Raw genomic sequence first — 15,857 nt, forward strand, 5'->3', positions numbered from 1 at the left:
TTAGAAGTTAGTGTGTGATTGCTTTTAGAAGACTGCAGGAACAGTACAGTTTAAAATTCAGTATGATGTATGCTTAGAGACTTATTAGGTTCTCAAAACAGAGTGATACTTTGGACTATAGACTATTGATTCTAAGGAAGACACCCTGCGTTACTTACACAGAGAAACTATTTAAAATCCTATTGCAACTGGATTCAATAAGAAAGGTGCCTGTATGCTGTATACATGAAGTTTTGTGAGTAAACCAACTCTGTTACTTTTAAAGAAGACTTTTTATTTTCTCTCTCTTGGGCACGAATTAAAGGCAAATATATTTTGAGGGAGAGTAGATTTTTGGGGGGCAACTAAAGGGACATTTCTGAAATTCCGCTGAATATATATGTTTTTGTGCATTGGCATGTCTTTGTCCCTGGCAGCTCAAAGACATACCTAGGTATATCAGTTTAACAGCTAAGAGACCTAGTTGCCTTGCATGAATGCTGGTGCACATCACTTTTCAAAAGGTTGTCACTTCTAACAAAGTAATGCCTTTCCTTGACCAGTGTTTTGTCCAAATGGTTATGGAGATTCAAATTTTCCAAAATTTACTACAGTCAGCCCATAAACAGCTACTTCTCTGAAAATTATACAATTGGTATGGCCAAAATAATTTTTTAGTGGGAAAATGCTCACAGTGGAAATAAGAATACATATAACTTAGTTTTATAATTATAGCCAAGTAATCTGCACACTTATTTGAAGCTGCATTTACATCCAATATATTGATCATGTTACACATTTCTTTTTCCATAAGGATGCACATCATTTTTTTGTTTCTCTACTTCATGTATGTGTCTTAATGGAGCTGTTTTCATACTCACTGTGTGTATTTCTGTGCCTTCAAGTCGCATGTTGACTTATGGTGATGCCATGTTTAGGATTTTTAAGGCAAGGAATACTTAAGAGATGTTTTGCCAGTTCCTTCCCCTTACAAATAGCTTACAGCAATTGGTATTCATAGGCAGGCTTCCATCCAAGAACTAACTAGGACTGATCCTGCTTAGCTATCACGTACAGAGGAGATAGTGAGGTTTTAAGGTATTTAAAATTATGTTTTGAGCTTTGTACTGAGTTTTTAAACTGTATTTTTTGAATGTCTGTATGTTGCCTTGGGTTCCGTTTTGGGATAAAGATGGGATATAAATAAAATAAATATTTATCTAGAGCAGGTATGGGCAAACTTCAGTCCTCCATGTGTTTTGGACTTCAACTCCCACAATTCTTGGCCTCAGGCCTGTTCCTTTTCCCCCTCAGCCACTTAAGTGGCTGAGGGGGAAAAGGAAAAGACCTGAGGCCAGGAATTGTGGAAGTTGAAGTCCAAAACACAAGGAGTGCTGAAGTTTGCCCATGCCTGAGCTAGAGTATCGATCACTTATTTTGTTGTAACAGGCAAATCAACATAGATTTCGAGTGGCTTCCCAATGGCAAAATTACAAAACAGCAAAACAGCATTCAGTGCTTAATTTTGTTTCAGAACAAAGTTCAGAGGCTGTATGAATGCAAAGCTAAGTAAAAGGATCATCAACGTATATTTTATGTTTTCCTCATCGTTTTTAATGATTACAGCAGGATGTTAACTGGAGTCCATCCATGATGAAGAAAAAGCGAACAATCCTGTAATACAAAAGAAAACCAAGGAAGAAAAAAAATATCCAATCAAATGCTACACCTATTTACACTTGATTCAGAATGCAATATGAACACGCATAATTACAGTGTTTGTAATTAGCTGAGATTTGTTTTTCAGCTAATACTTTTTGAAGTACTTTATCTTCTGGCTAGGAAAGTGACAGACATTGTTTTCTACATAGATTTTCTCCCTTTTACTAGTTAATCTTTCACTGGTTATTATTTTATGATGTGCAATGTGCCATCAGTAGGCATCAAAATTGTTGCCTGTTGGTAACCGTCCTGAGTCCCTCCTGGGAGGTCGAGAATGGAGTATAAATGTTCCAAATAAATAATAAATAATTTCATTGTCTACATAATAATGACTAATATTCAGAGGGGGGAAAAGAATGAAGTACATCTAATTGAAGAAAAGAGGAAATGGACAGAATAACTAAATAGGTAATGGAAAAGAGGGTGTGAGACCAGTCTTTTCTACTTACAGGCCAGACCTTATGCCAGACCTTATGAAACCAACATCCTCTCATGCCTATTCTGAATATTTAAAAGGGCAAAGACAAAAATGTTCTTGAGGTTGTCGGAGGGGCTTCAGACCACATGATCTGCTCAGACCTCAGATTCCATTAGACTCTCAGGGTGTTAAGAGTGTCTCTTATCAGATTAGTCTTTGGACTATTAAGAGCAAATTCGTGTTGTTGTTGATTATAAGAAAGATGCCAAGTGTTATCTGCACAGAGAAACTACTTTAAACCTATCTGTAACTGGTTTGACAAGTTAGGTGCCTGTATGCTGAATACATGAAGGTTGTGAGGAAACCAAATATGTTACTTTTAACAAAGTCTACTTTATTTTTGTTTCATGAGAGCATAATATAGAAATAAGATGTTTTATGGGAGAGTAGATGTTCTGGGGCATTGAAAAAAAAAACCACTTCTGAAGAACTGCTATATTTTGTGCATTGGACAGAGACAACCAGGTTATCAGGAGCCCCCGCTGGCACAGTGGGTTAAAGCACTGTGCCGGCAGGACTGAAGACCGACAGGTCGCAGGTTCAAATCCGGGGAGAGGCAGATGAGCTCCCTCTATTAGCTCCAGCTCCTCAGGTGGGGACATGAGAGAAGCCTCCCACAAGGATGATAAAACATCAAAAATAATCCAGGCGTCCTCTGGGCAACGTCCTTGCAGACGGCCAATTCTCTCACAACAGGACCAGTTGCTCCTGACACGACCAAAAAAAAAAACAACAGGTTATTAGTCTAACAACTGAAAACCAAAGTGCCTTGCACAAGTACTTGTGGATATATACAACTAAAGAGAAGATGTTACTCAAATGAGGTTTTTTTGGCTCTTCTCTGAAAGATCATGCTTTTTCAAAAGGCTATGATCTCCAAATGGTTATGAATGCAATTTTCCAAAAGTTCACTGTTGACTTATGGCAACCCAATAAATGATAGACCCCTCCCCTAGTCACTCTCTCATCAACAGCCCTGCTCAGGTCTTGCAAAATTAGGGCTCTGGCTCCTTTGATTTAAGTCTATCCATCTGGAATGTGATGACACTCTTTTCCTACTGCCTTATATGTTACCAAGCATTACTAACTTTCCCACTGAGTTATGTCTTCCCAAAATATATATAAAATACAGAAGTAACCTTACTTCCTTTTTAATTTATTGCAACATAGAAATATGTTGCCATGCAATCAGTATTTAATAATACTAGATCTATGCTGACATGAAGAATCACAAAAGGTAGGTAAATAAATAGTTATTTATATTGTGTTGTAGAAGGTTTTCATGGCCGGAATCACTGGGTTGCTGTGAATTTTCCAGGCTGTATGGCCATGTTCCAGAAGCATTCTCTCCTGACGTTTCACCCACATCTATGGTAGGCATCCTCAGAGGTTGTGAGGTGTGTTGGAAACTAGGCAAATGAGTTTTATATGTCTGTGGAATGTCCAGGGTTGGAGAAAGAACTCTTGTCTCCTTGAAACAAGTGTGAATGTTGCAATTGGCCACCTTGATGTGGGCAAAATGTCAGGAGAGAATGCACAACAACCCAGTTATTTATATTGTTTGCTCCTCCTGTGTCATTTTTTTCTGCTCCAAATTTTTTCACTCAACACGTAGGGAATGGAGGGAAGAAGAAGCTGGTTAGATGGTTTATGCAGACCAATCAGAAAATATTCATATGCAGAAAATATTTGTTTGTGTGTCAGGAGCGACTGGAAAAACTGCAAGTCGCTTCTGGTTTAAGAGAATTGGCTGTCTGCAAGGATGTTGCGCAAGGGATGCCTGGATGTTTTACCATCCAGTGGGAGGCTTCTCTCATGTCCCCACAAAGAAGCTGGAGCTGATAGATGGGAGCTCACCCTGCTCCCCAGATTCAAACCACCAACCTTTTGGTCAGCAGTCCTGTTGGTGCAAGGATTTAACCCATTGCGCCACTGGGGGCTGAAAAGATCTAAGCCTATAATTAGCCAGACAAAATAGAGGAAATAGATCCCACTTTTAAGACTATTACCTTTCTGCTCAAAGCAGTTGATGTTTATTTTTAGATGAAAATTCAGAATAGATCACCACTGCTGCTTGAACTTGGTATCTAAGCGGATTTTGTCAAAACAATGTTTCTGGCAATGAGATCTTTTGGTTATCTTCAGAAGAGTTGTCTCTCTCTCCATCTTTATTTGACTCTTCTAGGTCACCTGCATCTTTTACAAAGAAAGAAACAACACAACCAAAATAAAGTTCTACGTGGTTTCACCACCTCCTCCTTCTCCATAAGGTAAAAGGAAATGTCTCTGGTTTCCAACTCCTGTTGAGTCTGATAGAACTGTATGCCTTTTAAGCATGCAGTTCTGTCAGCTTCAACCTTTCTGTAGAATCTCCCCTTTATTCTTAGAACAAAGAGCCTTATCCAGCCATCTAGGATAGCTTTTTCTCTGTTCTTACGTGACTTTTATGTCTTTGGAACTGGCTCGGTTGTGGGGATCTAGCCTAATTCCTGAAAAATTTTACAGGCTTTGTAATAATTCCATGGAGTGATAAAGTGTGCATGACCTACATAGCAAGCATTTGTTAAGGAAAACATTTTTATCACTATCCCAAGCTCCTATTTTCAAAGCTACTATGCATGTAAAGTACACCCAGTGATCTCAAGGCCAAACCTATACCATCTGGGCTACAGGGTTATCTCTATTAGATGATTTGCAATCTCCTATTTTGGACTGACAAGCCCAGTAAGAATAACATTTATCTGCAATATGCAGCTGTTAGTAAAAAATTTACTTTACTGATATATGTTTTTTAATGCATATATCAGTAAAGCTCTATAGTGAGGCTCTAAGTCTGCAGGACATGTCAGAAGGCCAGTGAAATCTCCCATGACAGTTACTAACACATTACAGTATTTATTTGATCAGATACTGTCTTCATATTTCAGTCAGCTCTCTAGGTGTCAATTCCACAGAAACAAATGAAAATAAAATATAGATAAATATAGCCAATAATAATTCATCATTCTCAGAGTGTATCCGTACCTCCTCCAGGAAAAAAAAATGTACACACCTGTCAAGGAACCTTCTTCTTTTAATGTATTATTCTTCTGTTTCTTCTAAAAAAAACAAATAAGAAATGTTACATGTCTCCTTGCCTTCTTCCAGCAAGAGGAACTATTGTAAATTCAGGATTATCTGTATAGTAAAGTCTGTAAGTCATTACGTCTATCCAAAGACTGTCTGTCTATCTATCTATGACATTAAGTCTAGTCACATCCAACTCTGGGGAATGGTGCTCATCTCCATTTCTAAGCTGAAGAGCCGGCGTTGTCTGTAGACACCTCCTAGGTCATGTGGCTGGCATGACTGCATGGAGTACTGTTGCCTTCTCTCTGCAGTGCTACCTATTGATCAACTCACATTTGCATGTTTTCGGACTGCTAGATTGGCACAAGCTGGGGCTAACAAGGGAGCTCACCCAGCTCCCCTGATTAAAACCGCTGGCCTTTTGATCAGCAACTTCAGCAGCTCAGTGGTTTAACCCGCTGCGCCACCAGGGGGTCCAATCTAATTGTATAGTAAGACTAGTAAAAAAAACCCCCGAACATACATACCTCTACAGACATCTTCCACTGTAAATAGATCTCTTTTGAGGTTTCCCACTCAAGAGGAACTACATAATCATCTGGTAATAAGGTCCCTACAAGAGAAGATTTTTGTATTATATGGTTATTCAACCAAGAACTAAGCTTGCTATTTACTTTTAAAGACTAGCATGTTCTAGGGATGATTCACACATGCAAGTGTATCCATTAATTTCTCCTTAACTCATATATAATTATGAGCAGCTGTATATGTTTGAAAGATTAGATTCAGACATAAACGGAGGTAAATCATTAATGGTTCATGACATGTTCATCACTTGATGTTTCAGTCATTAATACAGGCAGTCCCCAAGTTACGGAAAAGATAAGTAGGTGTGTTCTTAAATTGAATTTGTATATAAGTTGAAACATGTACATTTTTAAGTGCAACCCTAGACACAGATAGATAGTCTTTGGGTGGCATAAGAAAGGCCCCTATGATGTTGATTTTGCTGTCTGTGCCTAGTTGTGGAAACAAGGATTGGTGAAAAAGCTTCAGTGGAGATACACCTTTTAGGTGTGTTTAGGAGATAATTTCCCTTTATAGGGGTAGATTTCTCTCACTTCCTATTGTCTCACTCCCATTCTTAACTACTAGTTGTTTGTAAGTTGTATATTTGTAACTTGGGACTGCCTGTGTAAGGACAACTGGAGGTATCTGCACCACATTCGCTGGCATTAGAAGCACCAGACCCCGGTGAAAGTAAAAAAAAAAAAAATCAGATGAGGAAATTGCTTTATTTTTAACCTGAGAGAATGCCTCTCAGGTAGCTCTGATGCTTTCCCATGCTATTAAAGGGGGGGGGGGAACTAAAATGAAGAATATAAAGGAGTATGAGTGAGATAGCAAGCAAGACAGAAGGGTTATATATACATATGCATTATTTGACCATCTTGAAATATTCTGGGAACTCAATCCTGAAAGTGATAATTGAACAAGTTGTAAATTCCTCACATCAGAATAGCATTCCATCTGTTAGCAGGTATTGTGAATGTTTTGAAGCTGCAAAGGAACTGGGAAAACTTGAATCCTTTAGTGTTTGAAGCAGACTTTGGTGAGCAGAAGTACGTATAAGTATATTGGAAGTGAAGATCCGCAATTGATTCAGCTATGAAGAGTCGCAAATAGCAGACCTGTCAGAGTAAATTTCTCATCTCACTAAAACCGGATACAGAACCAGTATTTTAGACATGAGTATGGATACAAAGAACAAAATACAACTTCACTGTGTGTTTTTCTTGCTGCTGTGTTTAGATCTCCACAATTCTGAATTCTGCAACCACAGTTCAATACAGGTATTGCAGAAAAGTCCATAAGAAAGCCTGACTCTGCTTTGCCCTCACTTTTCCACACTGTTTGATTAATGTATTAAATGATGTTATTTCGTGATAAAGGGCCCGTCTTTATGTTGTAATACAACATGACTTTAACATTTAGGTATTTTGTGCAATAATATTAGACCATTGTTTAACATATATGCTGTGCATTGCTTTGTTCAATGATCCCAAAACATAATTTTGCAGTATTTTCCAGTTGATAACATCTGCTTAATGTATAATTTTATACTCTTAGAATCATGGGGTTGGAAGGGGCCTTGTGGGTCATTAGGTTCACCTCCTTGTTCAGTGTGGGATATCTCCAGCCTCTTTTTGAAAACATCCAGAGGAGGAGACCCCATCAAGCAGTTGGTTCCATTTTGGACCATGACACGATGAACTGGGCTTTTGTGGTCCAGCGCTAGATACCTCTAGACTTAAATGGTCCCAAACAATAGGCTTATTACTGTAAGATATCTGGAAGAAACATACGTCGCAAGAAATGTGTACTAGCCTGTGAAATGCGTTGAACATCCACCCTGACAACAGTTGGAAATCCAGGTTCATAGAAAATATTAATAAAATACTTTTCAAATATCATGCAAGATTTCTACATGCAGATTCAGAACCTCAGTTAATGGCTTGGAAAATGTAAGACTGTGGTGCTACTGACACGAAACAAGCATGCAGTTGGCCTCATGAATGGAATCTACACATAATAGACTGTGAAATATGTATAAATACCAACTGGCAATGATCAAAAGAAAAGATAAAGCCACACAAAAGATTTCATGCTATTTAACAAATATTTTGAAAAAGTATGCTGCATTCGAGTGATTTTTCAATTTTTGTTCCAAAATAGATGCCATCACTACTCAAAAGCATGCAATAAGTTTACATTTGTACCAGGAAGCAAGGACATAAGTCTAGCAATGGATAAGATACAACTTACAGATGATTGCTAAGATAGGAACACCTAAAGTCGAAGTCCAAATTGTTTAGAGAAAATTGTACTAAGCATTGCTATTTTCTTTCTTTGCATAAAATGTAGTAATTACCCAATGAAACTCCAGGAGAACCAAAAAGTTCTACTAGTTGAGCTGCAAATGCTAGTGATAAAGGAAGCCCCAAGAAACTGGATTCAGCACTTAATGGGTCTTGATTATCTTTGATCTGGGAAGCAACTGTTAATCCTGTTTCGTGAAGTTGTGTGTTTTCTAGTGTTTCAGCAGATGATCTTGTAAGGCACTCAGAAAGGTCTTTAACCGAATACAAAATATCTGGCTGAGTGGTTGAAACTTCTGGAAGTACTTTGTCACCCTCTTTCTCAGTGTTAGCTTCTATCATCGATTGTTCAGAAGGCAATAAAGCTTCAAAAGAAAGAGGACACATCTGAACTGGAGCAGCATTTGCTGGTGAGTCCACAGATTGCTTCACAAGTTCTTTGGAATTATTACAACTAAGATATTCCACATTAAATTGAGAAACATCTACTACAGAGTCAGAAGATGGAGGGCCTAGGCTTTGTTTGCTACTTTCTCCAGGGTCTTCATTTGAAATTTCTTCTTTCAACAGTACATCTACCTCCTTTACCATTTTCTCTTCCTTTCTAATAGGAATCTGCCTGGGTACATCAAATTTGGGGGCCAATTTGAAGATTCTTTTGCTTCTTCCTTTTTTGTTTGGTGAGATTAATGTGGTTACATCACTAGTACCACTACCATTAGTTCCAGATCCAATGGCAAAATAATCTATTATGGTGCATGGCATTTCCCATGTGTTCTTACTTAACAGTGATGGTACAAGACCACCAGTAATGCTATTTTCATTTAACACTTCATCATTTTTGTTTTCCGTAAATTCTTTACTAGATCCATGATCAAGTAGCTCTGCTGTAGTTTCTGAAAAAGCCTTCTTAGGCTTCCTCACTTTTTTTGGTCTTTGATCATATATGATTTTAGATGTATCCTCAAGCCAATTCCTGCTAAATTCACTTTTATCAGAGTTTTCATTTGGTTTTTTGGCAACCATGTCAAAGGAAAAGAAAGTATTTGTCTCATTCCTCTGTGATGCATTATAGTGATGAAGAATGGTTGCTTCCTCCTTGTCACTGAACTGCTTACTTTCAAGGCTCAGTCCAACAACACTATTAGTAGGTCCATCTTTGCCTTTCATATTGGTTAAGCCAATACTATTATCTGTACCATTATGGTCCAATTTTAGAGAACAGCTTGGATGGTTATACTCTGGCATGTTGCTCCTGCTTTCTTCAGAGATTGAACTTTGGGTTCTATTTGACACATGATCACCAAGTGACTGTCCAATTATGTGTTCCTTTAGAACAGCTGGTAAACTCGCTACAGGCAAACTGCTGTTTCCTGCAAGAACATCTGGATCTGGTGAATTGCCTGAAGTCAATGGATGCTTGAAACTGGAAAGAAGGATGCTTTCTTTTTTCAACATAGAAAGTTTTACATCATTATTGGCTGAACCATTTTCACCACCCTCTTTGGACTCATTTGAATGTTCAGACACAAATGCTGGTTTTCTGCTGCCTTCTGAATCTTCATATCCACTCTGTGATGAGTCTTCATCACTTGAAGTTAATTGTCTATTTGATTTTTCTCCCATTGCTTTTATAGCAGCACCTTTCATTTTTTGGTTTCTCTTTTGTTTCCTCCTCTGTTTCATCTTGTGCAACTTGTCATTCTTCTTTATGTCCAATTCCCTAAATAGAATAAAGAACTAGATATAAACAAATTATTAAGAATGATCTTAGAAAGCATTAATTACAGATTTTATAGTCTAATTTATCACTTTACATCTTAGCAGGCCATTGGGGATAATTTTAGTATAAGCCATGCCACATAAATGTCTGTCGTAGATAGTTCTATGCCACTCTTTAAAATATTCAGTTCTATTTATTTTTTAAGAGGAAGCGTTTATACCATAACAAGAACAACAAAAATCATATAAGTTGAATGCATTTGATAACAGAGTTCAACATCATGAATCAGAATGTTGTGGTGGCATGATGAGCCTGTGGTTCTTATTAGGGTTTGAACCGTTTACCATTGTTTCAAAAAGGCTCAATTAAAATAATAGTGTTTTTAGTAGGAATAATTACAACAGAATTCATATGAATTCTTTGTAAACGGAAAAGTAGCCCAAACAGTAGTTACCGTGACATTTATTACTAATTTCCCAGTTGTTAGATTAACAGGGAGAAGAAATAGGGCTTTTATGGTTTGGGCCCTATCTTTGTATGACTCTCATGGATGGGTGTTTGGTTTCTTTTTGGCTTTAAAAAATTTACTTTAAACATACAATAAAATTCACTTTTCATTAATGAAGCTGGTCTATATTTTTAAGCTTCTGTTTTTGTTTTATTTATTGATTTATATTGTATTTATGGATTGTTGGTGGACTGTTGGCCACAAATGATTCTTTCAAAATTATCTGAGGTCAATGGGACTTCTAAGCAAATAAGCTTATGGTTGTATTTTAATTAGCAGCAATTAAAATTTTAGCATGGACTATTTCCTTACTAACATCTTTCAAGGCACTCATACTGTATGTCCAATGTATGCCTTATGCCTGAAGTGAATTTCTAATATATGTTAGCAATTTTGTTATTTTACCACAAGGTTTATTTGTTTTAGATAACTTTATATTGGAACTCAGTGGTCTTTTGGGGGTACTTGATATAAGTGAACTTTCCCAGATAATGTAATCTTTTTCAGATAGCTGGACCCAAGCAATATAGTATTTTATATATCAAATTTAGCACTTTGAATTGTGCCCACAATCAAGACTGGTAGACAATTGAGCTGTTGTAGCAAGAGAATCAGCCTCGGCAAATAGTATGGCTGCATGTCTTTGGGCCAACTACAATTTTTATGCACTTTTCAAACTCACCTTTGAAAAGTATGTATTACAGTAATCCAAAATGGATATAACTAAACCTTTTAACAATGTCGGCAGGTCAGAAATCTCCAAGAATGTGTGCAACTTGCATGCTAACTGTAACTATTAGTGATGCACTCCTGGTCAATACAGAATCCTGAGGCTCAAGGCTAAATCCAGTCATAGATTACACCAGCGTATCTCACTGGTGTAATCTATACTGCACATGGTAAATTCCCATTACCTGATATGCCTTTTTCAGGACCATCTCCGTTTCATGTTGATTAAGCTTCAACTTGTTTGCCTTTGTCCAATCTGATACTGAAACAGCTTCCTTTTGGATCACTGGTTCCCAACCTTTGGTCCTCTAGGTGTTTTAGACTTCAGCTTTCATAATTCCTAATAGCTAGTAAGCTGGCTGAGATTTCTGGGAGTTAAAGTCTTAAACACTTGCAGGACCAAAGTCTCCCAGGTCTGCCATTGTCACAGGACCATGAAGAGCCTTCTTGATGGATGCTCCCTTCCATGAGAGGCTAGATTGATTTCCTCTCAGCTCTCCAGCAAATTAAGGTTATGGTCTTTTTATTATATTGTTCTAAATTATTATTTTTAAGTTTTCAAAACCCTTTTATTTGTTTTTAGTGCTATCTTTCACACCCTTGTAACCTGCTTTAGATTCCATGTCAGGAGAAAGGCAGGATATAAATAAATAAAAGCAAAAATATGAAAGATCAATTCTCAAAAACATAGTAGAGTGGGAAAGGCTGCATCCAAAGTAGTAAACACTTCGAAGTAGACACATGCAAGACCTATTTAATCAAGATAAATGCGACCATAAGAAATTGGGAGAAAACAAGTTTTATTTAGTTTTGTAAAGACAATGACCATGTAATTTAACAAAGCAGCTTTTGAAATTAGAGACAGAAGATTAACCTGCATACACAATAAAGTGAACCCTAAATTTTGAGCATGTTTATTTAGATGTATGGGGAAAATGTGGTCCAATGATATACAATATACTTTGTGTAGTAATTCATGAGAAAATCTCTATCACCCCATAGAAGCTGTCGAAAATGTCCTATATTAGCTATCATTATTTATATGCCACTTTTTTCTCTCATAAAAAGACTTAGCACCCAACAGTGCTAAAAAGGGTAACATATACAATTAAAATGTTTCAAACCAATGCTGGGGATGCCAAGCTAAGGAGGGCTCCTTTTTCATTTTTGATGGATTTGTAAGAAGGCAAAAGTAACTGTTCTAATTCTACTCCCCACCCCAAAGTTAAAGACAAATTTTGCAATGTTAACCAAAATATTTATGTTGCCTTTTCTTTTTCTTTCTTGTATTTCATGCTTCTGAATGTGTATTGCATTGTTTGTGAATTAGTTTACGTACAGATGATAAAATTGCTGCAAAAGATCTGATGGTAGAGCTGGTGCTGATCCATTTTGATTCCTTTCAAAGTGCTATTTCACAGCTCTAAAGGGGCGGTGGGCAATTCTGGCCCTCTCAAAATCAGACTGCAACTTCCCTCAATTCTTAACAGCCAGCCAAATGATTATGGGAGTTGCTGCCCAATAGTCTAGAAGCTCACAGCAAACCATCACTGTTCTAATGGGTTAGGACAAGGGTTCTAATAAATGGTCTTTCAAGGCCAACCGATAAGGCTCTTTTCATATCCCATCTTTCTTTGAGTCACATTGACAGAGAAGCAAGTGTGACCTCCCTGTAACTACAGTACATGCAAGCTGTTAAACTGATTGCCCAGGAGACATGGCTGGACACTTTCATTTTTTATGGAGTTTTGTTTGCTCGAGATGTTACTTTGTCACCTGTCTCATTTTAACTTTTGAAGACCTGGTATTGATACTTTGAAAGTTGTTTCTTAAGCATAACTGCCTTTGGCATCTTTTAAAAGGGCTTTTGCTTAAACTAAAATAAAACTCAATAGAGCAGTGTGTAATAAGCTATGAAAGGTCTGTCTTAGTACGTAATTTAACTTTAATCCTCTTCCTTTGTTTAATTAAACATTATGAGACTTGTTCTCTATCATTTGCTATTTACATAGCCTGCCTCATAATACCTTTGTATAGGAAATTCTGTATCCCTCCGTCTCCCAAAAGATCAGGTACTCTTGTCTTCCCTCACTGCTACTAAGCCTTCAAAGAGCTCAGCAGGTGAAATGCATTCACCACTTGAGTTGGGCAAGCCTGAATAGAACCAACCAATCATAGCTCATTCAATGCAATGAAGGGGGAACCCTAAGGGTAGAAAAGTCACAAATTCAACTTGGCAAATTTCCATTCAGAATGATTTATTTTGATTCTACTTTTTGTTTCTTTTCCTTTAATTTTATTCAGTTTTTATTTTATTTTCCTGCAGCTGCCGTCGGGCCCTTGGGAAGTCCTTAGGGCTCGGTGGAGCACAGGTTAGGAGCCACTGTCCTAGAGCAGAGGCTCTGTGGCCGCTCCAGAAAAATTAATAAAAATTGAATGAAACTGAGTAGAAATTTGCCAAGTTAATTTGCCATTGCAAAAAATAAAAAATGCAACCACAGGTGTCTATTATTTTTCATTATATCTTGTAATGCCTACTGTTGCATTACAGTACACCGTAGTTCTATTGTAACATAAATAGTTTGATTTACTGTAGTTTGGAAGAATTTTTATGTATGGCCAAGTTTTGACAATATGTGTATTAATGGTAGTTGAAAATAAATTGAGAATTATGGTAAATTTCCAAGTTTTTTAAATACAATTTCATTGCATGGATATTGCGCAATTGTTTAGATGTATCTGCTCTATATTTTCTTACTATCTATCCTCTCTTCCTCTCCCTGTAACACTACTTCTAAACACCATGAACTTGTAAGACATAGGATAGGCCTAAGGGGTCTAGGTTACCTCGAGGATCGCCTTCTCCCATATAATCTGCCCCATACAGTCAGGTCTTCAGGGTGACATTTGTTTCAACCAGCTAGAACCCAACTGGCAACTGTCGTCCAGAGGGCCTATTCATTAGCTGCCCCTAAACTGTGAATGACCTTCTAGATTAGTGGTTCTCAACCTGTGGGTTCCCAGCTGGTAAGCAATAGATAAAATATGAATCAATTTAAAACACAAACTATAAACACATAAACATAAGATTAAAATATTAAAATCAATAATATCTCTAAAATAGAAAATAGAATAGAAATATTATACAGGAAAGGGGGAGAGGAAGAATGTAATAACAGTACTGTAAGAAGATTGAAGATGAGGGGAAGTCGGTTTTAACCGGGGGGGGGGGGAATGGGGAGGGGGCAGGAAAGAGCGGGAGGGGTTTTTGGTACATCACACGTGTATGTATGTCTTAGTTCAGTAAGATGTCTTGTTGGAAGGTATCATTACGTCTTGTCATACTGTTTGTCTTGTCCCATGTTTCCACATGCACTTTGTTTCAGGTTCAGTATTAATGTAAAACCAACAAAAATTTAATAAAAAAAAGGAAAAAGGAAAAAGAATAATATCTCTAAAATACCAATTAAAATTGACTGGGTATGCCTGCTAGAAGAAAAAGGTCATCATGCTTTTTAAAATTCTTATAGCCAAATGAGCTGTTGAACCTCTTGCTAGAACAGTGATTTCAGTGGTTCTCAACCTGTGGGTCCCCAGGTGTTTTGGCCTGCAACCCCCAGAAATCCCAGCCAGTTGTTTAACCCTGTTGTACTCTGTCAGGAATCTTGTGGAGAAGAATGTAAGAAATACAATGTATTACTATTATTATTACTACCATATTTATTTATTTACCATATTGAACATACTTTTATAGTGTAGAGGTAATCCTGACTCCTGAGTATCAGATCTAGGAAGGGATCTTGAGGGTAAAAGGATAAAACGAGTGATGGGATCGCTAGGGCTGAACCTCTTTACTTTAAAAAAAGTTCTTACTTCTATCTTTTTGGCATCAACACAAGATAAATATTAACACGAGAAAGTATTTCTGTACAAATGACCTCAAAGAATACAGATATTTACTTGCAAGAAGGAGAAAATATAAAGTATTTTTTGAAAAACCCTGGCCATTTTTGCACAGAAGACCTTCACACGAGCGCATTGCTCTGACATGAGCTATAGGCAGAGCTCCTAAGCCAACTATCCTTTTGTCTCACCAGAGGGAAAATATATTCAACAATTACTAAATACTGATGAAATGATTAAAGGTTAAATGTTATAGATATCCTTTCAAGATACTGAAGTTATCAGACATCGAAAATATTGAAATCCAATACTGAGATACATTTGTGAGACTTCTAGTGGAGGCTGGAATCTTTTTTTTCCCCAGGTAGGCTTTTAAAATGATGGTTTCAAAGACCAATCATTGTTTTTGGTAGTTTAATCATTTGTTTAATAGTTTTATTGGTTGTAACTTCATATTTTTATATTTATATGTTTAATTCTATTTTAACGTTTATATGTATTATGTTTTAATTAACACACTGTTATGGTTTAATTTTAGCTGTTTTGAGTCTCCTTTGGCAGGGAAAAAGTATGGTATAAATATTACTACTAATAATAATAAATATAGGATTGCAAAATATCATTCAAAATTTTAGATTTAATAAAGTTTCAATGAAAAAGTATTTACACATAGTCCGTAACATAAATTAAAAACACAAGTCAACAAACATTAAACTTTCAGAATTTATTCCAAATTTTGATTCTGAATTATATGATTTCAGCTCTATGTTTAATAAAACAAATCAGGGAACAGAAAACCACACTAGCACAAAACTTTAATATCAAAACTACAACAGCACAAAAGGAAGTGGGGCTTGTAAAAAATGT

At 36.9% G+C, this 15,857-nt stretch overlaps 1 protein-coding gene across 3 annotated transcripts in view; it reads right to left on the reverse strand.

Moving 5' to 3' along the window:
• Positions 1-1,570: 1,570 nt before the first annotated feature.
• LOC132772095 (NEDD4-binding protein 2-like 2) overlaps positions 1,571-15,857 on the reverse strand; it is a 28,486-nt gene continuing 14,199 nt past the window's right edge. For 2 of the 3 annotated variants that reach the window (XM_060770847.2, XM_060770845.2), the window contains 5 exons: positions 8,181-9,850; positions 5,776-5,861; positions 5,232-5,277; positions 4,189-4,375; positions 1,571-1,653 (listed from right to left, as the gene is read on the reverse strand). In XM_060770847.2, the coding sequence (XP_060626830.2) occupies positions 4,281-4,375; positions 5,232-5,277; positions 5,776-5,861; positions 8,181-9,850 (1,897 nt within the window). In that variant the 3' untranslated portion in view covers positions 1,571-1,653; positions 4,189-4,280. Of the gene's footprint in view, positions 1,654-4,188; positions 4,376-5,231; positions 5,278-5,775; positions 5,862-8,180; positions 9,851-15,857 lie in introns of those variants that run through there. The other variant, XM_060770848.2, reaches the window with a different exon arrangement.

Source organism: Anolis sagrei, chromosome 3 (genome assembly GCF_037176765.1).
Source record: "Anolis sagrei isolate rAnoSag1 chromosome 3, rAnoSag1.mat, whole genome shotgun sequence".
Taxonomy (NCBI): Eukaryota; Metazoa; Chordata; class Lepidosauria; order Squamata; family Dactyloidae; genus Anolis; species Anolis sagrei.